Below are 23294 nucleotides of genomic sequence, written 5' to 3' on the forward strand. Positions count from 1 at the left end.
AGATAAATGAGACAAATTGTTACCCTTATAATTTCTCTTGAATTGTGATGCTGAAATTTGTCTTGCCTTGAGAGGTGATATTAAATTCTCACTTAGTTCTCTGATTCATTTACCAACTAGAGGAAGGAAAGAGATACAGCAGGAGTAGAATTCCATTCCTAGAACATTCCTTTTATTTATTTGGAAAGATAAAACTCTCCCATGTGAGAATATTTGTGTAGGCAAATTTGCAGTAGAGAAAATTTTAAAGCATTCAGGTCATGATAGAAGAGATCAGACTTAACGTTAGAAAAGAAAAAGAATCCAAATTAACAATTAGGTTTAAATTTACTGTAAAGTCATGTGTCTTAGTTTATGTCTCTGTCATTTTAGCACATATTAGCACACCAAAAAGATATGCAATCATTGTTCTAAAATCTTATTTGAATCCATAGTAAAATTCACATACTTATTTTTCAAATTGTATTTTATTCATTTGAGCAGCAAATTTACTGATATCTTTAAAGTACGTAGCATTTCTTTCAGTTTTGTCAAAGCTTTAAACAGAAGAAAAAACTAAATTTTGCTTCTTTTCAGGAAATCCTACTTTGAATATAATGGGTCTGCTCCCCCTCCTCGCTTAGCGTCCATTTTGGCCTTCGTCCTCCAAATCTTCAAGGAAACTAATATAGACATTAGTGAGGTTGAACTACTCCTTCCTGGCATCCTAAAATGTTTGGTGTTGGTCAATGAACCCCAAGGTTAGTTTGCTTATAAACTTGATTTGTCATCATTTTCTTTGTACAAATTCAGAATCTGCTGTGTCCCATCAATTGAATTGATAGTTACAAAAAGGTATGTCATTATTTCGTATCTGTAGCTACACTGTATATCATAGCTACATGGTAAACACCACTGCCAGAGATTAAGTTCGATGAGATGGTTTAAAACTGACATATTACAGTCATTTTTTAGTGAGGGTTTTTTTTCCTTGCCTTTTTATTCACTTGAGACAAATAGTTCATTTATGTGCCACTTCCTTTAATTAGTCTTGTTATCTTCTCAAAGAATATTTACTCATTCTAAATCCAGTATGAAATGCAATTTGTCAAATATCAAATGGTGAGAGGTTAGTGACTTTCTTTTATACAAGTTTCTGCTAGAATATCTGAGCTGGTTTGGGGGAAACCTGTAAGGATCTTCTGACTCTAGTTCCTTTGTTTTTAGTTTCATCGCCTTCCACTGATTGTTCTAAAATATCACTTATTTAATCCCTACTGTAACATGCTTTTGTAAGCATATTGGGGATATGCAGAATTATACTCATAATTTTCAGTGTAAATAGGGTGAATATATGTTTTTATCATTATACTGTGATTGTTCAGGACAGGGCATCTCAAAATGTTTCTATGTATGTACTTTTAACTGTTAAGATAAATGAGTAAAATGTAGAATCTGAAGGCACTGCCCAGAGTGGTAGTGGAAAGCTCAAACAATACTTTGAAATGTTCCTATTTTATCTCAAACACATAAATATTTTTAATCTATGCTTATTTCAGTATTTAAAATGTTTATCGCTGCTCCTAACCCTGGGTTTGCAAAAAATGTCATATTTATATGAAATACATTTATGTTTATATTAACATACTCTAGTAATCACTTGTTCACTGGAGAATATCCAGAAGTGGCTCACAGACCTTTTAGAAGCTTTGCCCTCATGGAAAATTTACCCATCCTCTGAACTTCAGTGAAAGCCTGTTGTACCGTATAATACAAAATTGCTGGCAGAACAGGTAGTGCAGTAGTTACCCTTTATCCACAGTTTTGCTTTATGTGGTTGCAGGTACCAGCTGGTAACAGTGGTTTAAAATAATAAACGTAAAATCGTAGAAATAAATAATTCCTAAGCTTTTAATTGTATCCTATCTAGAAGTTTATTTTTACTCATGATTTGTAGAAGTCTCAGTCTTTAATCGGCTGTCTCCAAAGCAGAATGACTTGGTAGATTGGCACGGTGAAGGAGAACTGCTCAAGGCATGGCATACAGAAAGTAGAGAAAAATAAAGTGAAAAGCTTGGAAGAAGATAAACCCTTCCGGGATACAGCCCAAGTGACCTCACCTCATAATAGCAAGTCAGCTTTAAGTGCCCATAAACAAATCATCTTCCAAAGGCCCTGCTTATGAGTACATGAGGCTCTCCAGGGACATGTAGAGATAAATCATAACATATGCCATTCTGAATAGCATGCTAAAATCTCACAAATTGTCTTTTGTCCAAGTGTATCCACACAGTATGTGCTACTTGCCTGTGAGTCACTTAGTAATCTTCTCAATTATAAAACAGACATTACAGTGCTTATGTTCTGGCAATGCTTATTTTTCTTAATAATGGCTCCAAAGTGCAAAGTGCAAGAATAGTGGTGCTGACAATTGAGAAATGCCAAGTCCCAAAGAAGGCCATTTACTTGTGTTCTGATACTTTTTCTATAGAGCTTTTTGCTTGTTTTTCAAGAAGACATCTTTTTAAAAGAACAAGTTATTCTGGTTATCTGATTATGTTTAACACAAGTTATAAAATGGTTTATTCTGTAAAGACATATGCTATATTTTTTTCATCCACTAGCTTCATGCCATGAAAAATATCTACTCCTTTTTATTAGTTAAATTCATGTTTATCATATATTTTGTCCAAACCCTTGCAATATTTTTGTATGTTTTGGGGCACAAGCTCACAATTTTAGAAGACCTGTTCTATATTTAAAGAATACAAATGTTCTTTTTATACTTTGCTATCTTTTAAAAGGAAGATGGTGTGACAAATAGTTTTCATTTTAATACACTGTACATGTTTGGCTAATTTCAAGTGAAAATAAATTATTAGTAGTATCAAACTTGTTATAGCTTGTTATATACTTGTGAGGGGGGAGGAATATATTTATAAATTTAAAAATAACCTGTGTAATTCTAAATCTGAATTTTTAAAGTCTTTTATAAGTATATAACAGTACTTGTAGATTAGGACATTGTAATATTTTTTAGTATGGGCACATTCTTAGAAAAACACCTTCACACGTATCCTTTCAATTTTAAGATTCAAAAACAGACAAACTTTTAGTTGTACTTTAGAATACAGCAAAACTCATAACTATTTCATTTTGAAAATTAACCCAAAAGCATGTACATACTTCAAGAAAACAACATATTTTTCTAAATCAAGAGTGCTAAAAGTGAGAATCCAGATGGTCAGTTCAGACAGTGTGTGATGCTGTGATTTTTCCTCCTAGTTAAAAGGCTGGCCACAGAGAACCTACAATACATGGTAAAAGCTTGCCAAGTGGGGTCAGAAGGAGAACCTGCCACCCAGCTGACTTCTGTGTTTAGGTAACTGGAAAATATGCCAATTGGCAAAGAGACTATTGCCAGCCATTTGACAGCCAGCATGTTTGTTAAGTAACTAATTATACAAAACATGATGTGTTATTGCTAATTTATGATATTTTAGTTATTGTATTTTTGGCTGTAATTTTGTTACATTGTGTTATTTTATTGAAAAACAAAAGCTCCAGGGGAAGAGATAGGAAGTTGACTTAAAATTACTTGTGAATTAGGTAATGAAAAATTTTGCATGAGTTTGAGAGTGTTTTGGGAAACGTGTGTCATGATGACAGGTACACGGGTCTTCAGCACTTGCTTGAATGTGTTGCTCAGGACCCAGTGTAAAAGCCCTTGGTTTTCTGATTTGCTTTAGTCACTTCAGCTTCAGAAAATTACCTTATGTTACTTTGTGAAGCATGGACTCTATAGAAGTTGATCTGTTGTGCATAAGAATAACAATGCAACTTGGATTATATTCTTCTTTATTCTCTTTCCTGCTTTGCTTCTTTTAGAGTCTTGTGCCTTCTGTTAGGACAGATTTTTGTTTTGTTTTGATTTTTGGTTTTTTAGTATTTCTTTCTCAAGATTCCTAAGTTTATTGTCCTTACACATGACTCTAACTTACTGGGATTTTAATAAATAATTGGGTGTCCGTTTCTTTTACTTTGTGTTGGATCTTTGATTCCTCAGCTTTTTTCTTATAAAGTTGATATTCAACCAGCATTTATAGTTTAAATTGTGGTCACTTAATAGATTTGTTAAAGTTTTTAAAACTCTGGGAGAGGAGAAAAGAATTACATCAAAGATCAAATGTTTTTTAGCTGTGATTTATTGAGCTAGGTGGCTGTTATTTTGCTTATTGGATATTATGGAAATTTTAGGTTTAAAATATTTATCGGATTTTTTTTTTTTTTTTTAAGACAGGGCCTCAGGGTTTCACTGTGTAGCTCACTGGTCTTGAATTCACTGTGTAGCCCAGAATGGCCTTGAACATTTGGCAGTCCTCTTGCCTCAGTTTTATATGGATTTTCTATGGGTATAATACCTCTTGTTCAGTTGAAGAACAAAAAGATATATTATAAATAACTTAGTTTACCCTTCAGGACATTGTTTGATCTTTCCAGAGAAAGACTAAAAATAACTAGGAAACCTAACTTTGTTCCTCAATGTCTACACAATTCTCACTCAGATTTTGATGCACTGAGAGTATAGTAAAAAGCCCTTGGTATTAGATTTTTGCCCTTAGTTCTCCCTTCTAGGATTCCAACTATTTCCTCCTCCCCCTGATGCCATCACTGTTTCGCCTCTTGCTAAAATAAGGCCTTTCTGTTCTCTAAAGTATCATCAGAAGTCTTCATATTGCATATAGGTTTTTATAGTAATCATTCATGAAGTTACCTTTCATCAGGTTATAGCTGATTGCAATATAACTACCAACGTAGAGAAATTAACCCAGAATCTTTTTTTCCTGGATTTCTAGATCCATCATTTATTATTTTTATTTGTACATGGTTTCAGTACATAATGATTATAGTCATCATGGGGAGTCAGTATATAACACATTTTAATCTTTTTAAGTCCTTTTCCTCACCTGTTCCTCTGCCCCCCATTTCTTGGACCCAGAATCTTAAGGAATGTATTTAATTTTCAGGCAGTTTATCCAAGATTATGGAATAAGATACTCTTATCAAGTTTACAGCATTTTAGAGACAGTAACAGTACTGAATCAGCAAGTTGTCATCCACTTGATTACTACCCTCACTCAATCTCTGAAGGATTCAGAACTGAAGTGGGGTCTTGGCAAGAATATTGAACAAAGGTATGTTTGATAATATTATTACATTATATTGCGCAATGATTATAAAATCTGCATTTTATTTAATAGAAATGGCGTATTTTCCCATTCTAAAAATTTAGAGTGTGTTTTTTTGAATTGAAAATGTTGCGGTGCTCTGCTGCCAGTTTGTTAAGTGCAACTGGAAAGTACTATGGTTCAATAACAAACTTAGTAGAGTTCACACATCTGTTCACTTGTTATTCCTTTCAAAGTGACCACCTTAGAAAGCTACACATTTTAGTGATTCTGCAAACCACATTGAATAATCATTGAGAAGTAGTCTTCAGAGCCTCAAGTGTCTTGTCTTTTATAAAATCCAGTGACAAGAAATTAAGCAGTTCTCAAAAGGTTATAGAGTCACCTGTATCATGTGTATACAGTTAAGGAAATAAATGACCCAATTGGATAATAGGTGTTTTGTTCAAAAATAAGCATTTTTTTCTATAAATTTATAACCCAACCAAAACAGTGCTGGACTATTTCCAGAAATGCAATATTATAAGTCTATAGTTGCTAGAGATTTAGGCATCAGTACTCACACTAGGATTCTTATGTAATAAAATTTATTAACAAATATTTTAATCACATGTGTGTATCTGTACAGATATTCAATCTAATAAATACACATTTTAGTTGAAAATCTTTTACTATATTTGTGATTTTTCTTGGAGACATGACTTTTGATTAGTTTTAATGAACTAATAAAATCCATCTTTTTAGTACAGTAAATTAAAATGTTAAAAATGGAAACACCAGAGACCACCCTTACATAACTTTTCTGTGCCAGGGTAGAACATTTCTTTTCTTTTACACAATAACTTGGCTGCCTCTTTCACTTTGCTAAAGAGAAAAGATTAGAACAGTTCACATCAGCTTGGAAGGAACAATGTTTGCTGTCATGTCACAAAACAACCTCACGCAAAGAACTCTCTAACATCTTAACTTGGAGGCAGTTTTCAAATACAAATGAAAAGACTGAAGAGACTGTGTGAACCATCCTAACTTCATTATATTTGGGGGACAAATACCCTGCTTTCGTCTTGCTCTGTGCGGCCACACAGGCCCAAGAAAGGGTTGGCTTAACAGTCGTGAACAACAGTTATTCAGACTAATAAAATAACTACAGAACATCATAAATGTATCCAAAATACAGGAAAATACTACAGTATCTAATAGGAGAAATAATACTTTATTTTTAAACTTTGTTATAGAAATTCTGTGAAGATAGTGAAGAAAATGGGTCATATACTAACACTGTTTTATAGGTCTGTTTTACAGTTATAAATTTTTTTTATATTGTTACTCAAATCTTCCCATTGTAACCATACCATTATTGTCCTTAAGTAACATTCCATGAACATACTTCATAATCTATGACATATATTTCACATGATTTAATGTAACTTACTGTAATGTATATATAGGTATATATCATTTTAAAAACTATAAACTGTAATGCCTAGGTTTACTCAGTTTTTAAATGTTGTGCTAAATTTGCATTCTTTCCTTTTTTCTTAAACAGGGAAACCTATAGAAAACTTTTATCTCACCTAGGACAGGTGGGACAACATGAGATACAGAGACTGGAAAGTGACAGTACATAATGTATTTTATGACTTATCCTGTCTGTTGAGTATCACTGACTACAGCCACTTTGTACTACTCCAACTCCTACTTTAATTAATTGTATTGTTTTCTGTTAAGTTAATTTCTAGGATCTTTTCCTTATATACCTGTAAGTATAAAGTATACAAATAAGGAAATGAAAGTTAATTAGTAACTGTGTAATAGGATCCTTGGAACTTTACAAAATTGCAATCTAATACAGAAGTTTTTTCTAACTATAAGTTATTTCTGTATATGAATGTTAAACAGATTTGTGTTGGTCCATCCATGGACTTTTTATTCTAATGTGATTTTTGTCCTTCTGCCTTGTGATTGGTTTGTTAGCTTGTTTTTAAGGCTTTTTGTTTTACTATAGTACTTTTTCGAAATACTTCACTGAACTTTTCCTAGAATTTTGTTGTTGGGGGTGCAGAGAAATGTCAGAATATGGGACTGTATTTGTTTTCTTTTGTTAATATGTGAGGGAAGTTAATGAACCAAACCAGTACAAAGCTTACTTAACTCTTAGCAATCAGAGCCTCACTAAAGGATTATACAGATAATATCTTTTTAAAAGTTATAAACTTATACCAGTAGTATTTATACCTATTTTAGTTTCCAAGAATCACCAGATTTTTCTCCTCATTAGGGGTTATTATCAAAGAGTGTATCGGGAGGAAGAACTGGAGAGCCTTAAAGAAAATAAAAATGATATTCTAGAAACTTATTGAGATTACTAGTAACAGAAGCCTGAGAGGTCAGCAGATCTATCTCCTTGGTCTTACAACTTGGCATCATATATGTTTATAGAGAACCTGTAAATATTAGCAGCTGTTCTTCTCAGCTTATCTGAGTTCTCCACTTTTCCAGTTAGCCCTGACTCCTTTTTGTGGTGACCATTTTTTGGTAGAAGGAACTTCAGTTCTGGAGTTAGGAATCCACATGCCTCTCAAGCCCAGCCCTGTCTGTGACCTTCATCCAGTTGCTTACCCTTTCTGAGCCTATTTCCTTCACAGAGGAAAAAAATCATTTTTTAAAATTTCATAATGAGCCAGGTGTGGTGGCGCACGCCTGTAATCCCAGCACTTGGGAGGCTGAGGCAGAAGGATTACTGTGAATTTGAGACCAACCTGGGCTGCATAGTGAGTTCCAGGTCAGTTTCAGCTAGATAGTGAGACCCTGTCTCAAAAAAAAAAAAAAATTTCATAACGAATCAGTGGATAATGTACATGAAAATGTTGGTCTGTATTCTGTTTAGAGGTGTCCAGATATGACTACCAAATTATTAATATGAGATAAAAGTAAGGAACATCTTTCAAATTTTTTTTTTCATTTTTTTTATTTCTTTGGTACCGGGGGATTGAACTCAGGACCTTGAACTTGGAAGGCAGGCAGCACCACCACTGAGCTAAGTCCCTGGCCCACAAATTCTTTTTCTTTAGTGATACATACTAGAAGAATGATCCCAGATTTTTGTAGTGTTTTCTTAGATGTCATGTTTTAACTTTGAAATGATTTATCCCCTTCTTGGGATTATAAACTGTATCATAGTTCTACCATTGCTTCAAGGAAAGATTTCAGGGCTGGACAAATAGTGCAGTGGTGAAGTACCACCTGTCAGAGGCCCTACGTCAAACCTCCAGCAAGCATCACAAAGGAAAAACATTTCGACATGTTTCTGGCTCAAAAAACACTTCAAAAACTGAAATAAAGGCTGAAAGTATAGCTCAGTGGTAGAATATTTGCCTAATATGTGCAGGTCCCTGGGTTTGATCCCCCGAATGGCAAACCACCACAAAATAATAATAATAATAAATAAAATACAATCCGTGTTTCTAGTTATAGTTGTCTCCTAAGTGAGGTCTTTAGAACCCAAAGGTATACCTTTACATTTGTAACTTACAAATGGTCTGTTTTCCCCTAAAATCAACTGCCATCACTTCCACAAATAGAATAAAAGCTTCTTCAAGGTTGCTTAATAGATTTTCTAGCAATTAAATTTCATTTTATTATAATAGTGACTTATTGTACTAAAAATATATGATTTGTTTTTTCAGTAGTTAAACAAGTTTTCTCTTTAAAGCAGTATCTTTAAAGAGGTGTGTGCTGTCCTCCAAAGGAAATTGTTAAAGATGTGTTTTAGAATTTTGTTACTTGATCCTCAGAATATGAAGCTTTTAAGGGATAGGAAAAACGGCTACTAAATCATGCATTAGGGTATATATCTATAGATACTAAGAATAATTAAAGCTTTGTACATAAAACCCAAAACAAAAATTTTGTGACTATACATTTTTTATAATTATATTATAATTTTTATTTTTTAAAAAAGCTATTTTCTTAACTGAAGAAAATTTGCAGCTCAGTTTCTTTTCTGAAAGATTCTTCACTAACTTTATTACTGTAATCTTGTGTTCTTCCATTCTCAGCTTTACTTTGCACCCTTTTCCTTGATACTCATTTCCCCCTAAATACACCATAATTTCTGAGGCTGCTGCTTCCACCACTGTTGTGTAACGTACTCTCTTTTGGTCAAATCTGAGACAGTGGTCTCATTTCTTAAGTTCTTTGGCATCTCTGTACAATTTGCATTTTTCCCCTATCTTCCTATCCCTTCCTCGGTGATCCTGCCCCTTTGTACTTTCACTGTATGTTGAGAGCAACCTCATTGTCTTCTTTCTTGTTCCCAGTGGTGAGATCTGGCTCTCCAGCTGCTCTGTCTCAACATGCCCTTAGTAATGAGCCAGTTCTGGCTCATGATTTTGTTACTCAGATCTATTTCCAACACTAGTCTCTCTCTGAACCTCTCTAGCTGGACTCTTGAAATCTCAAGGTAGCATGCCCAGCTGTCTGTGTTACTCTCTCTTCCAGACTAGCCCTTGCTTTTCTTTGGCCAGGGAGCACTGTTTTTCCATTGCTTACCCTCGGAACTTGGAATCATCCAGATCCTTCATTCTTCCCCACTTTCAGTTCATCACTAGCGAGGGTATTTCCCCCATCCTCGCCCTCCTCACCACCTGCTCCCTCTCCTTCCCTTTTCTCATCCCCTTCTCATCCCCTTCCTCCTCTCTCCTCCCCTCCTTTCTCTTTCTACTGTATTCCCTTGCATCCGAATTGTTTAATTTTAGTTTATTAGTACAGGTGTGTAGTACATAATGCTTACTTTCCTTCTGGTAACTGGTAATGTACAGAACACATGTTCCTTTTTAACCCCTTTGCCCCTCCCCCTTCCTGTTGATCCTCTACTTTTTTCCGGTGGGATGAGGTACATTTCCAGTGTATTATGTTTACATCCTGTGTATGAAGTGAAGCATGTACATAACACATCCCAATTCATTTTTTTTAGCATCCCTTTTTCCTCCCGTCCCTATTGAGTAGTACTCTGCCATAAAATAAATGCACCTTGAGACCATATATTAAGTGAAATAAATCAGACACACAAGCTAAATATCACATGGTTTCTCTTATATGGTAAACCCACAGTAAATATAAAGAGCAAAGTAAAAGATAAATAATAGCAAGTAGGGAGATAAATTTTTCTCTAAGGGCAAGGGGATGAAGAAAAAAAAATTTTTTTTAATCAGGCACTACAATCTTTTTTACCTCTGGGCCCCTTCCTACAGTTTACCTTACACAAAGTTTGGAGTTACTGTTCCTAAAATACTCCTTCCTTTGTTATTTTTCTGAAGGACCTCAGTATATTATTTATAGCCAGATGTTCACACCCTTCAGTCTGGAGACCTTCTGCAACATGGCCAGACCTATTCAAACCTAACTCTTTAAAACAACAAGACTCAGCTTCTTTCTCTGAATGCCATATTCACTCTGTATACAGCTTCATTTCCTTTGTCAGATTGGAGTACCATTTCTATACAAAAATTAAAATTAAATACATTTCATTTATATAGAAACTTAAAAATACTTAAGTAGAAAAATATACATTCTGGACATCTGAGCATTCCAATCAAGATTATACTATAACAAGTTTGATCTAAAAGATGGTAGAAGGGCAGCAGAATGATGAAAAACACTTTATTAGACATTAAGGTCTGCTAATGATTAAAATTTCAGTTTAACAATTAGAAAGTTTCCATGGGGAGGAAAAAACTATGCAAAATTCGTTCATTGTTGAATTCATGTGCATTAGAAGAATTTTGTAGTTTAACACTTTTATGACTTTATCCCTGCTATATTTTCTCTTAACCATAGTCTATGCTGCATAATAACATTTCAGTCAGTGATAGACCACATGTAACAAGGTGCTCTCATAAGACTGTAATGACATTAAAAAGTGACATAGCTCGTGTATTGTCACAGCCAGCACATTACTCACGTGTGTGGTGATGGTAGTGTAAACACACCTGTACCACCAGTCATAAAAGTATAGCATGTACAATTGTGTATAGTGTGTAATGCTTAATAATAATTATATTACTAATGTATGTATTTACTATACTTTTTATCACTTTAAACTGTTCCTTCTTATAAAAGAACTTTACTATAAAACAGTATGGTATGTCACTCTGGCAGCAGCCTCAGACATCTAGTGTTTACCACAGCTCTTCAACATCAAGAGGCCACTCTGAATGAGTGACTTATCCCCACCCTCTAGGTTTGTATATTCTGTCATGTTTGCCTGACAAGAATCACATGGGCCTGGTATGTACTCTCACAGAATGTTTAGCAATTTAGTATTATAGAAAGATTTGAGTTGTCTGCATTTTGAAAAGGCATTCAGGAAATCTACCCTCCCTAAATCCTACATGCAATAATCACTTGTGTTTCAAAGATAAAAGCTAAATACCCTAGAAACCTCACCAAAATTTGAATTGTCTGCACTAAGCCACTGCTGTTTGATTGGTAGATTCCTTTTTTTTTACATCTACATGTGCCAAAAACATTTCCTGCCTACCCTTCCTATAGTGAAAAATATTGCTGTCATCACATGACAATATAGTATATCATCGTGAATAGCATACTTTAGTTGGTTAAATTTGGGGAGCTGCCAAAATAGCATATACTTTCACAAGGTTATATATGATAGTTGTATGTTTTACCAGAAGCACTATCAAATGATTGTAATTGGCCAGTTTCTATTTATTAGAACTCTGGATGTACTTAAAAGTATCCAGGGGGTCCAGAGATTTAGCTCAGTGGCACCTCATCTGCCTCAAAAACTCAAGGTCCTGAGTTCGATCCCTGGTACCAAAAAAAAAAGTATCCAATTTATTGCATTTGTGAATTGTGCTTCTAGAAATATTCTGGGCATTCTTTTTCTTATGTAGCATTTATAAGTTAGATAACTTATAAATTAAAGTATATAATACATACATATTGAAAAATGTATATATTTTAGACCATTACATTGTGTCCATGATTCAGCTTTTTTGTAAAAGGTTTATTATTGAAAAACAAACAAAAAAACATGGTTACCTGGAGGAATAATGGTGCTTTTTATACTTTGTAGTAAAACAATAAAATATTTCAGCTTTTGCTGTGGCTGATGTGGATACAATGTTTGAATAGTTTCAGTGGGATTTGACTTATATGACCGAATATAGTCTATAAATTCTTTTCCCTGATAATTGTAAGGAAAAGTTTCTAATTATCAGTCATATGAGTTTTGTTCTCTTTAGGAAAGGAACATCGTACTCTTTTTACTGTAGCTATGAAGGATGTGTTTGAACTCTATGTAAAACTTTGTAAAATTGTAAGTTCAATTCTGTAACATAAGTGAATAATACATTATAAAGATCACCAAAGAGTGATTTAATAATATATGCTGATTTGTTTTATATGAATAGTCAGAAATATACCTAGAAATAATCAAGGGAAGTCTCATTCTACCTTTCCATTAACAATCAGGTAAGCTTATTTTTAGACTGTTTTCCTTTCATTCATGGGATGTAAGGTCTGTGAATACAAATAGACTAATGGCTTTATAAGATAAAATGGCAAGAAAGAAGCTTGAGTCCATTTTCCTGACTTGCTATGACATTTTAAAATTCAGATGGTTTATATACCTCTTAAAGAAGCAGTTATGATTCTAAATATTAGTTACCAATACCAATTTTCACTGTTCAGCTCTTAAGGTTTTTGTCTACATTTGTTCTTTATAAAATTTACCTTTCTTTCCTTACCATTAGTACCTCTTCCTCTTTAATCTGAATAAGTCATTTATATTTTAGACAAAAACATTTTATTTTCATTCACTTTTGATCACTAAAAATGGTTCCATGCATAAAATTATATTTCCTATTAGGAATTCCTGAATGATTAAACTGCTGAGGAAAAAAAAAAGCCAAAAGGGGTCTTCCTTTTAATAAAGTTGACCTCAAGTCCTGTTGAGATTGGCAAAAAGAAATCTATATTAGGCTTACTGAATGTATGTTCAAATGTGCTTACGAAGTTGTTTTATTTACTCTTTTAGATAAGGCAAACCCAAAAACCGACCCTAAAAAAGAATTCTTATGTATTATTAAAAGTGCCACTAATAAAATATGTATTGGTGGTTGTGAAGAATCCCACAAGCCCTCAAGATTGACATAACCTTTAACAAACTGGAAAACTTTTATTAGAACCTCCAGTTCTAGGTTCAAATTTATGTCTAAGCACTTTATGTTACCATAATTAATACAACATTTTTAAGTTTTAAAATTAATTTTTCACTAAGTGACTTAAAATGAGATATTTAAGAGAATTATTTTTATTTGAGCAAGGAATTACATGAGTTTAAGTGTCTGTCATGTTGCTAAATGCCCTTTTCCTGCTTAGGAAAGGCATGGCTTTTTCACGTTCTTTTCAAAATCCCACAGCATGTTTTTCAAACAATAATTTCTGCACTAATAAATCTCCTAGCTCAGTTACACCGTTCTCAAGAGAATAAAATACCTCATAATTTAATTTTTTTAATTAGGTGAAGTTAGCACATTTACTTAATTCTCACAACAATCTTTTGAATTAATATGGAATTCAATAATTGTCCGTAAAAGGTGGGAAAACAAGCACTATGAAGTAAAAGTCTGGCTGAAAGTCAGAGTAATTGAGGCAAAAATATGGGTATTCCGACTGCTGTTCCAGTGCACTTCTGTTATTCCTATCACCTTGAATAAAATATGGCACTTAAAAATTTATTATGTCATAATGCTGAATCTCTAGTGAGCAAGGCTGCATAATGTTAAATTTTAAAAAGAAAAATTACAAACCTGTTTAATTAGGAAAGGGAGTACATATGAAGATTTTAAGATCATTGATGCCACTGTGTGAAATAAATTGTCTTTAGAACAGTGTCAGGTGGTCCTAGATAGCACTAATTAGAGTATACAAAGAATGCTTTAAACACTCATGGCACAATTATGTACCATTAAGTTGGCACTAAGCTACACCACAGTAAAAGTCATACATATCGTATGTTGACGTACACTGAGAAGAGTGACAAGAGTTCTCAATAATGTATTTTAGAAAATTGTTCAATTTTTTTGCTAATATTTATCTGAATATAAGACCTATAAAACAAGACAAGGAAGCATTGAGCACTGAGGCTGTTTACGCCCAGAATCCAAAAGTCAGGTCTTTGTTTTTCCCTCTGGTTATGAGGATTATTAACAGAACAGTGGGCTCTTCAGATGGTGCCAATCCTGTGATGAGGTACTTGAAGGGTTTGCAGGTTAGGGCATGTGAAATACGGGGCTGGAAGGAAGCATGCTGCTATTCCATTGGAAGCAAAGGGGAGCGTAGGTCCGTAGAATACTTCTTCTTTGCCCTCTCTGCTTACATCTAATACCTACAAAAGAAGAAAAGATGACTACTCAGTAATATGTAAGCTGTATACACGTAAAAGCAAGCCCAGATTAAACTCAGTTATGCCACCATTACTATATCGTTGGGGTTGTTTTCCATCCTAGAGAGATGTTTAGGCTCCTACTAAGTGCTAGGCTGTGTGTGTCCATATATACATCTCCTATGTGCTAATAATCATTTAATCTTCAGAACAGTGATGAGGTAGGTAATATCTTCATTATAAAACTGCCATTGAATAATTAAGTTACATTCAAACTACTTGTAGTTTTAGGCTGTGTCATAATATTGGCTTACAAATCTTCATCTGTGAAATGAAGAAAACAAGACCTTGCAGCTTTACTGTGAAAATTGTTGATATCTAGCTAAGCATCTGGTATAAAGTAGATTGTTATTCAGTTAGTTGATTGTGGAAATTTTTCCCCACATATATCCTCTGCGAGCTGGAGTTCTATCACTTTTATCGTATGGCATAACTTCTTTGTTAGTCTGTGCCTGCTGTCTCCTAACTGAATCTGGTGTAATCTTACTACTGGGAAAATTCTTTCTTCAGCAAACCAATGTCTTCCCATTTATCAAACTTAGCAGGCTCTTTCTACCCCTCAATTTTATCAACCTCTATTCATATGACTTTCTTCTAACTTCACTTAATACCTTGCCTCCCTTGATTCCATAATTTACAATAAATAAAAATTGGTCACTGACATTGCCTTTTTGCTATCCACCTTTGGTCCCATTTCCTCATCTGCATCCTAAATACAGGTGTGGGCCTCCAGTAGTCCAACCTCTCAGTACCTTTTAGTGGTCTGTCTGTTCCCATGCCTTTATCTGTCACCTGCATAATTAACTCATAAGCTTTTAACTATAATAATTCATTATTTTAGGTGGAAGAAGCCCATGAAATTTGGGTATCCAAGCTCAAAAAAGGAGAAAGTACTAAGTCCTAGAATTAAGGATCACACTTTTAGATATTTTTTTCTCAAATGGACATTTAGCTGTCCCAGTCTATTTATTGAATTACATACCCTCTCACTACTAATTTAAAATATCCCTTACACACTTAATATAAACTTTATCTTCTCATTAATTTAACTTACAGTTGTTTTGACTGGGTAAGGCAAGTCTCTCCATCTGTTTTCAAAATTTTAGTTATTGTGCTCTCCCAAATAAATTTTCTTTCCTGTTTTTTGTTTTTTTGTTTTGATACCAGAGATGGAACAAATCCCTGGCCCTCTCCCAGATAATTTTAAGATCAGTTTGACAAGTATCACTTGTCCACTTCATGAAAATAAAAGGAAAGCCAGTGGGATTTTTTTATTGATATATCATTAAATATAGAAAGTAAACATCATTTAGTACTTAGGAGAACTCTATATGATTAACTATTGGGTTCAATTTACACTGAAAAAAGTAACAAGTAGTAAGTGGTAGAAGAACCCAGTATGTGAGTTCAAGGATGCAACCCAGAAAGAGCAAGGATTCGGTGCCTTCATTATATCCCTCCCCACAACTGAATGCATTTTTTAAGAGGAAAAATAATCATTGAGAGAGCTTTTGTCTGGTACCCTGGGCTAACAGAGACTGCATATGTTAAGCAGATGTAATGTATTTAATCTGAGAAGGGAAAAGGAAGCATTGGCAGTTTTTCTCCAAACAGTCCCCTGTAAACTGGCAAAAGAAAGTGTTTGGGAGAAGGCAGTGCCAGATTGGCACCCTCCAAAAGGAAATAATAGTAAATGAAGAAAACAGTAGAAGTGATCCTGAGAACAGATTAATCACACACTTACGCAGCTGCTCCCTCATGTACTGCTTGTCACCCATGGCACACCAGATTATAGAGACACACTTTCATGCCAGGCATTTCCTTACATATCCACAGAATGAACTAGAGCACCTTCACTTTTGTAAGGAATCTAATTCCAATTATTTCCTGTGAGTCTTTATTATTAACCAGTCCAAATCTCTTTCTTTAAACTAGTATTAAGAGCATTTCAGCTTTTCTCTTGTTTGGATCATCCTTGTGATGGATTGAAGTCTGCACCAAATCTGAGAAGTAGCAGGAAATAATATGATTTTTTAACATCTACATGCCTCTTACCAGATGACTGATTCCTACAAGTGATAGTTACATGAACTTGGATTAGGGTCCAGAAGGAGCATTCTAATGAGATAGGTATATTGGCTGGTATTTCCAAGAGCAAAAAAATGAGTTTAATCTTTCTGGATTTAATAGGATAATCTGAACTATTTGAGTATGGTCTTTAATAATTGTCCATGATCTCAGGTCAATGGTATGTAGATTAATCATAGGCTGAGGATTGCTTTTGTTATATAAAAAGTTTAAATTTTGATGTTACTAGTATGCATAGAGTGTTCACAACCACCACGTTGCACTTTTAAATCTGCTTTTTTGTACCTAGGAATTTCTACTCTCTAGACAACATTTTCTCATACACACTATTCTAGTCTCCCGTTAACTTGCTTCTTTTTGATTCTTCCAGCATGTAGTAAAGCAGCAGCCTGCTTTTGAGAACTCACTGTGTAGCTGTTCTCCCCATCAGTGTATTCCTGTTAAGTGCACCAGAAGAGATCTGTAGTACCCATAAAATAAAATATTTGAGCTTTAATTTTAAAAAGTGATACATATAACCAGTTGTCAATAAAATGCAAGATGTGAGGTAAATGATAAATCCCCAATCCATGACTTTTACCTCAAATATCTCTTAAGTGACAATTGTGCCAGTATGGACATAACTGTGAACAGGAAAGGCTATTTAAAACATTCCTCATATTTATCTGCTTTTTAGGGTCGGTAGGCCAGGCATGGAATAAATAAAATTTGCAAGAGGATTTATTCTGTTTATCAAAATGGCTAACTGGTGTACAATATTACCCATATTCTGACTTTTTAAAGACAAATATATTGGAATATTTTATAATCCCAGGTGATTTAATCCACTAAGGCAGTAATTGTTTCAAATATTGTTTATTCCCTTTGAATCATTCTGAGGATACTCGAATATCCTCAGTGATTCAAAATATACACTTCTACCCCTTCATCTCATGTGGGTAGGTTTGGGCTGGGGAAACCACAAACAGCATTAATAATAAATTGATATATAAAAGAAGTGATTGTGCTACAGGTTATTTAGGGACAAAAATATATCATGACTGAAATTTTGAGGCTATTCCAGGACATCTATGGGAAAATTTTGAACTAAGGTTCTGGTCTCCTGAATTTGATATGAATATATAGTTTCTATATTCTCATGGCTTCAACTTGTTTTCTCTTCCTTGAACTAGTTTGATTCTACAATTAATAGTAATATATTTAAAATTTATAAATTTGCTTCACAATAAACCCAAATCTTTCATTGTTCAAGTGCAAGATCCCAACATTTTAAGAATGTTCTGGCACTATAGAACATTACCTGTTGTCTAATTCAATGCTTTATCAATTTTGAAAAGTGAAAATTAAACCTAAAAAGATTGGAAGCTGCCAGATGCTTAGATGAAGACTAGTACCACTCTGTGGAAGAAAACCCTTTGCTCCTTTGACTATAAAGCCATAAGATAAGACTAAACTTATGTACAAAGCCCCATTTAATTAACTCAAAATCCTATCACTTAGTGTATATGTGTGGCTTTGATAATTTTTTCTACTTTATTATTACCTAGTTCATTAATTTCCTCATATGTCTTATCTGAGCTTATTTTTTTATTCATTTTCTAACTTAGTAAGCTATTTATCCCATAAGCATTGGTATATACTGCTTTTATTACATTCTCACACAGTTGTGGGAGTTTTTTAGTTTCCATAACTTTAGCCCATAAGTTATATGGTAGTTAATGGTTTGTAGATAAATCTTGGATTAATGTGTTTTATTATTTCTAAATAAATAAGGGCTCATTTAACTTTTTGTTAAGTTCAAATTTAATTGCATTATGTTAGTGAACATAATACTATATAATACTTAATTTTTAAAACTACGTTTTTCTTAACATCTCTTATGTAAATGTTCCATGTATACTAAGAAAAATATATTCTACCTCTTCAATTCAGAACTCATCCATTGGGCTAAAACTGTGAATTATGTTTTTCATATCTACCCTTGCCCTGGCTGATTTTTTTTCTACTTGATCTGTGTGAATCATAGACATATGTTAAAATCTCCAGACAAACCTCTAGCAAGCCAAGAGAAAAAAGACAATATTGTGAATGTAAGTGGACATTTAAGGACAACACAGCTAGATGCTAGCAACTCTGAAACCACAGATAATGTAGAAATGTTTCTTTAAAATATATAACGTATATGAGATGTGACAAGAGTAAAAGAACCCAAAAGTTCTATAACTGTTAAAGATACTGAAGCAGTTGTTTAAAGTCTTCCCACAAAGATGAAATTAGATAATATGTGTGGCGATAAGTATATACTTTTCTAGATGTCAGGAGAGAGGGATGGCCTATTAAATTTCAGTATTTTATCAAAGAACATACAAGAAACTATGGTAAGAGTTATAAAATTATGAGAATAACGTTACACACAAAGGCTATTTTTCTGTTGAAACACCCTGCTAACAACCTGCCCAGCCTGGCTGCTCACATGCATGCCAGCATTATTTCTTGGAGACAGGCTTTCCTCTTCAGATCAGCCAGAAACCATTACTGTTCACAGCCTCTGCCAGGAAGGAAAAACACTTGCAGGTACCACTTATGGAAATGAACAATTTGCAATACGGAAAATAAGGCCATGGCATGAAAAGGAAAGGACCAGAAAGCTGCTTTCTACATGTAAGTATATCTAGCCTTCAGGAGCTGCATTACAAAACATAACCTTACTGAACCACTTGAGCAAACTTCAAAAGGAACTTCAACCACTCACCTGGATACAAGCCAGAGGCTCATTTGTCCAAATTGAATATCCACCAACTAAATATATTCTCCCATTATGGACAGCAACTCCAGATTCATTCTGGCCTAAAGTAAGGAGAGTTTAATAAAAAGACAAAAATCCATTTCTTACATGTTTTAATTAACCCTTTTGCTACTAGGGGATAGTTTTTCCCTGTGGCACATTTGTATACTGCATGAGATTTTTGCAGCAACTAATCACTGCCTCCAGTACTTGGGAAAATGAGCCACTATTTCCTAGAGAATGAATCTGTGTTGAGTCTTGATTAGGTCAAAGTACTAATTACCCAGCAAACTTAATAATACAGCAATAGCAAGCTATCTGGAGATAAAAAGTTCTATATGTCATATACCATTAGTTTATAGTAGCAGAAATAAGGTATTTTTTAGAAATGCAAAATAACCTCAACCTACACATTTTTTAAGGCAAGTGCTTACATTTGTAAAACAGCTTCAACCTTAAGAACCCAATAAAAGCGAGCCATGCCCCTAAGCATGCCCCAAATGAAGACAAATGGCAGGAAAAGAAATGATAAAGTTGCTACCTTCCCTTTCTTTACATACATGACAGTTTTAAGATTATATTAAAGTTTCCAAGCTGGGACCAGCCTGGATAATCCCTAGGTACTGACATGCCAAAATGATGAAAGGTTTCTCCTCCCATTTCAAAAAATAAGACAGAATAACTCACTACCACATAGTCTTCCCTGGAGGCCATCAGAGAGTCTTTTATGGATGAGCTGACACAGGATTGGCTGGAGTAATAAATAAGCTGGATCCTATAGCAGGCAGAATCACAGATCTAGGGATTGAGGGTCTAAGTTACCACTACAGCTAAGCTAAACAGTGGGTTTCAAAAATCATTTTTGAAAATACAAAACATCAATACATAACTGGTTGTGTTCTCAATGTTGCTTCCCCCAGCAGCAACTGTGAATGATTAAATACCCACTCTGCATATTAAAATGTCTTCAGGAGCTAATCTAACCCCCCATTTTGTGATTTTTCTATTGAACAGCCCTGGAAGGACTCTGATGCAGTTAATAATGCAAAATGACAAGGGAGAAAAAGGTTTTAATTTCAAACAGAAACACCAGGGATATGTTGTTTACTGCTTCTTTTTCATTTCTTTGGGACAAAGTTGGGCCTTTCCTAGGACTGCCCTCTGGAAACACAGGAGGATGTGTGGCCAGAGGCACAGCCAAACCCCTTCAAACAGAACTACTCTTACGGTTTAATTTGTAGGATACTGCATAGACTGATAGTGACAAATAATGAGAACCATTCTTCTAAACTCACAAGAAATAAAAGGGACTAAACAAAAAAAAAGTCATCTGTAAAAAAAGTACCTTGCTTTCCTGCATATATCAAAGTTCTTAAGTAAATACTGATTATTGACCTACTTCCCCCCATCAAATGAGAATGTGCACAAAGGTAATGCAGGCCCTGAGTAATTAGGTCCCCACCCACCTGAACAAGTCTGGTTTTGTGAGATAGTAATGCACGCCTTTCTGCTTGATAAGAGCTCATTCCTCTATACATTTTACCATTGTTCAGAGATGCATTTAAAGTATCTAAGGAAGCAAGTTTGACAGCTTCTTAAGTTTGCCCTTTTTTATTTAATTAAAGATACTTGCCAGTCAACAGATTGAAGTTACAGCGCGTCCACTGGTCAGTGTCAATGTTGTAAGAATCTATATGACGCACAAGGATTCGGTCATTGTTGTAATCAAGGTCATTGCCTCCAAGAACATAAAGCTTCCTTTGGACAGCAGCCATGGAATGATAGACTCTTCTCTGCAGCATGGGGCTGCGGCTTATCCACTTATTCTGAAAAATGAAATTCAAGTGCATTCTGTTAATAGGAGACCTGCTCGGCAGAAAACAGTGGGTGGCTTATTAGTAGCAGGAACTTTAATGTTTATCAACCACATTCTATTTTGCATTTCAAAATGAAAACATTAAATTTTTAAAAGTCGTAACATTAAAATTTTTCAAGATGGTTTTCTTACCCAATTCAGAGAATTTATACATGAAAATTAAGAGTGAAAGTGTCTGGCTTGGTACACTGTGAATAGTGATGTAATGTTTAAGAAAAGACTCTAGATCCAGAACGCCTGTGTTATCTGATCTTGGGCCATTTAACTTCTCTGTGCTTATTTCTTTGTATATAAAATACAGAGAAATACTGTCTGCAATACTCTGTTGTGAAGATTAAATGAGCTAATGCAGAAAGAATTCAGAAAAATGCCTAGACATAACAAATGTCCAACACGTGTTCACTTTTTAAAAATACTGTACTAATAATCACTGGGTACTTGAGGCTCCTAGATAAAACTCAGGTGAGGGTGGCTTTGCCGTACTTTCCAAATTCACTTTTGATCTGTGGATGAGCTAAGATTTGACTCAGTAACAAACCTCCCACATTTTCTTTTTTATCAGCTTCTGTCATATATTCACATATTTACAACTCACAATTTAACATTCACTATTACATCTACCAAACTGGAAAAAGTTGCTTGTAGGCACTTATTTATTGGTATTGGTATTGGTATTGGTATTGGTATATTTAGGGAATATTTGGTTCTAGCACACCCTCAGTAATGAGAAGGGTCTGCTAAGGTTCCTGTTTTAAGTATAATATAAATTACAAAATTAGATAAAAATAACATAAAACATTAAATTTCAACTAAGTAACTGGTAGGTAAGTGAACTAAAAAAAGAACAGGTAAATAAACCTAACCATTTTCTTTCTCCGTAGACATTAAACATACAGGAAGAATTCAGTTTTGTTTTTGCCAAGAAAAATTTTGGATTTCGACCAGAAAAATCTTACAATGTTTTGAATACATAGAATTTAACCAGTTCACAAAGCTGTGAGGAAAGAAGCAAACAACAAAAATGTTTTATAAACATTGGCATATACACTGTAGACACATATACTAGATCATTTCTAGTTTTTCTTTTAATGACATACTCCAGAAAAAAACTTGTACAGTTTGAACATTATCTGTTCCCTATTTGAATAAATAATATCCATCCAATCAAATATCTTAAGACTGTCAAACCTTTTTTTCAGATATTTTGCTAAGAAATATCTTTAATGCATTATACTTGAGCAAATTTTAAAATTCTGATGATACTTTTCTTAGGTGCTGTCTAGGAGACAACCCATTGCAGTATCTGGAATCAATGTTTACATTAGCAGTCTAGTCCCCTGCCACAGACTATAGATGCCATCTGGTTTGTAAAGCCTGCCTACATCCCTTGATTACATCTTTAGCTTCTTTTACTGCAGTGCCTGCCAGGTGAGCCACCAACCACTGCAAAGGCAAAGAAACAGAGAGGCCTGGTGGGGTCATTCCTAATAAGCTAGCATGTGAATACTAATCAGTGGTGGGGAAGCAGAGGTCACCCCCGTCTGCCTGTTGGCAGGTAGCTATGTGCTCTGTGGCAGATGGCAGGCATTATCGACTCTCCACAAAGGCCTAGAAGAGAAATAAGCACCAGGGCTGAGTGATAGAGTTATTGAGATTCTGAGCAAGATACAAGCAGATGTGATGTTTGCCAGTACCCACTGTAAACAATATGCCAGCAGAATTTTTAAAAAGCATGTGTGTACAAACATGAAACAGCGCTCATTTGTGCAATGTTAACACCTTCCTTCTTTAACTGTGTACGCACCAAACTAAAGAAACTAATTTATGATCTGAAAATCACTAATGGACCTGTGTTGTACGAAATTTATAGCTTCTAATAACATCAGGAAATATATTTTGTGAAAAGAA

At 34.4% G+C, this 23294-nt stretch overlaps 2 protein-coding genes across 9 annotated transcripts in view; one reads left to right on the forward strand and one right to left on the reverse strand.

Moving 5' to 3' along the window:
• Positions 1-7864, forward strand: part of Mms22l (MMS22 like, DNA repair protein) — a 125229-nt gene extending 117365 nt beyond the window's left edge. For both annotated transcript variants that reach the window (XM_010637365.2, XM_010637366.2), the window contains exons 22-25: positions 577-740; positions 3265-3361; positions 5007-5174; positions 6715-7864. In XM_010637365.2, coding sequence (XP_010635667.1) covers positions 577-740; positions 3265-3361; positions 5007-5174; positions 6715-6796 — 511 coding nt within the window. In that variant the 3' untranslated portion in view covers positions 6797-7864. The remainder of the gene's footprint in view (positions 1-576; positions 741-3264; positions 3362-5006; positions 5175-6714) is intronic.
• A 2459-nt stretch (positions 7865-10323) lies between these two features.
• Positions 10324-23294, reverse strand: part of Klhl32 (kelch like family member 32) — a 197727-nt gene continuing 184756 nt past the window's right edge. For 6 of the 7 annotated variants that reach the window (XM_010637361.2, XM_033763474.1, XM_010637362.2 and 3 more), the window contains 3 exons: positions 21144-21336; positions 19478-19572; positions 10324-14580 (listed from right to left, as the gene is read on the reverse strand). In XM_010637361.2, coding sequence (XP_010635663.1) covers positions 14419-14580; positions 19478-19572; positions 21144-21336 — 450 coding nt within the window. In that variant the 3' untranslated portion in view covers positions 10324-14418. Of the gene's footprint in view, positions 14581-19477; positions 19573-21143; positions 21337-23294 lie in introns of those variants that run through there. The other variant, XR_004517175.1, reaches the window with a different exon arrangement.

This window comes from Fukomys damarensis, unplaced genomic scaffold (genome assembly GCF_012274545.1).
Source record: "Fukomys damarensis isolate Sample0158 unplaced genomic scaffold, DMR_v1.0_HiC HiC_scaffold_14, whole genome shotgun sequence".
In the NCBI taxonomy this organism is placed as follows: domain Eukaryota; kingdom Metazoa; phylum Chordata; class Mammalia; order Rodentia; family Bathyergidae; genus Fukomys; species Fukomys damarensis.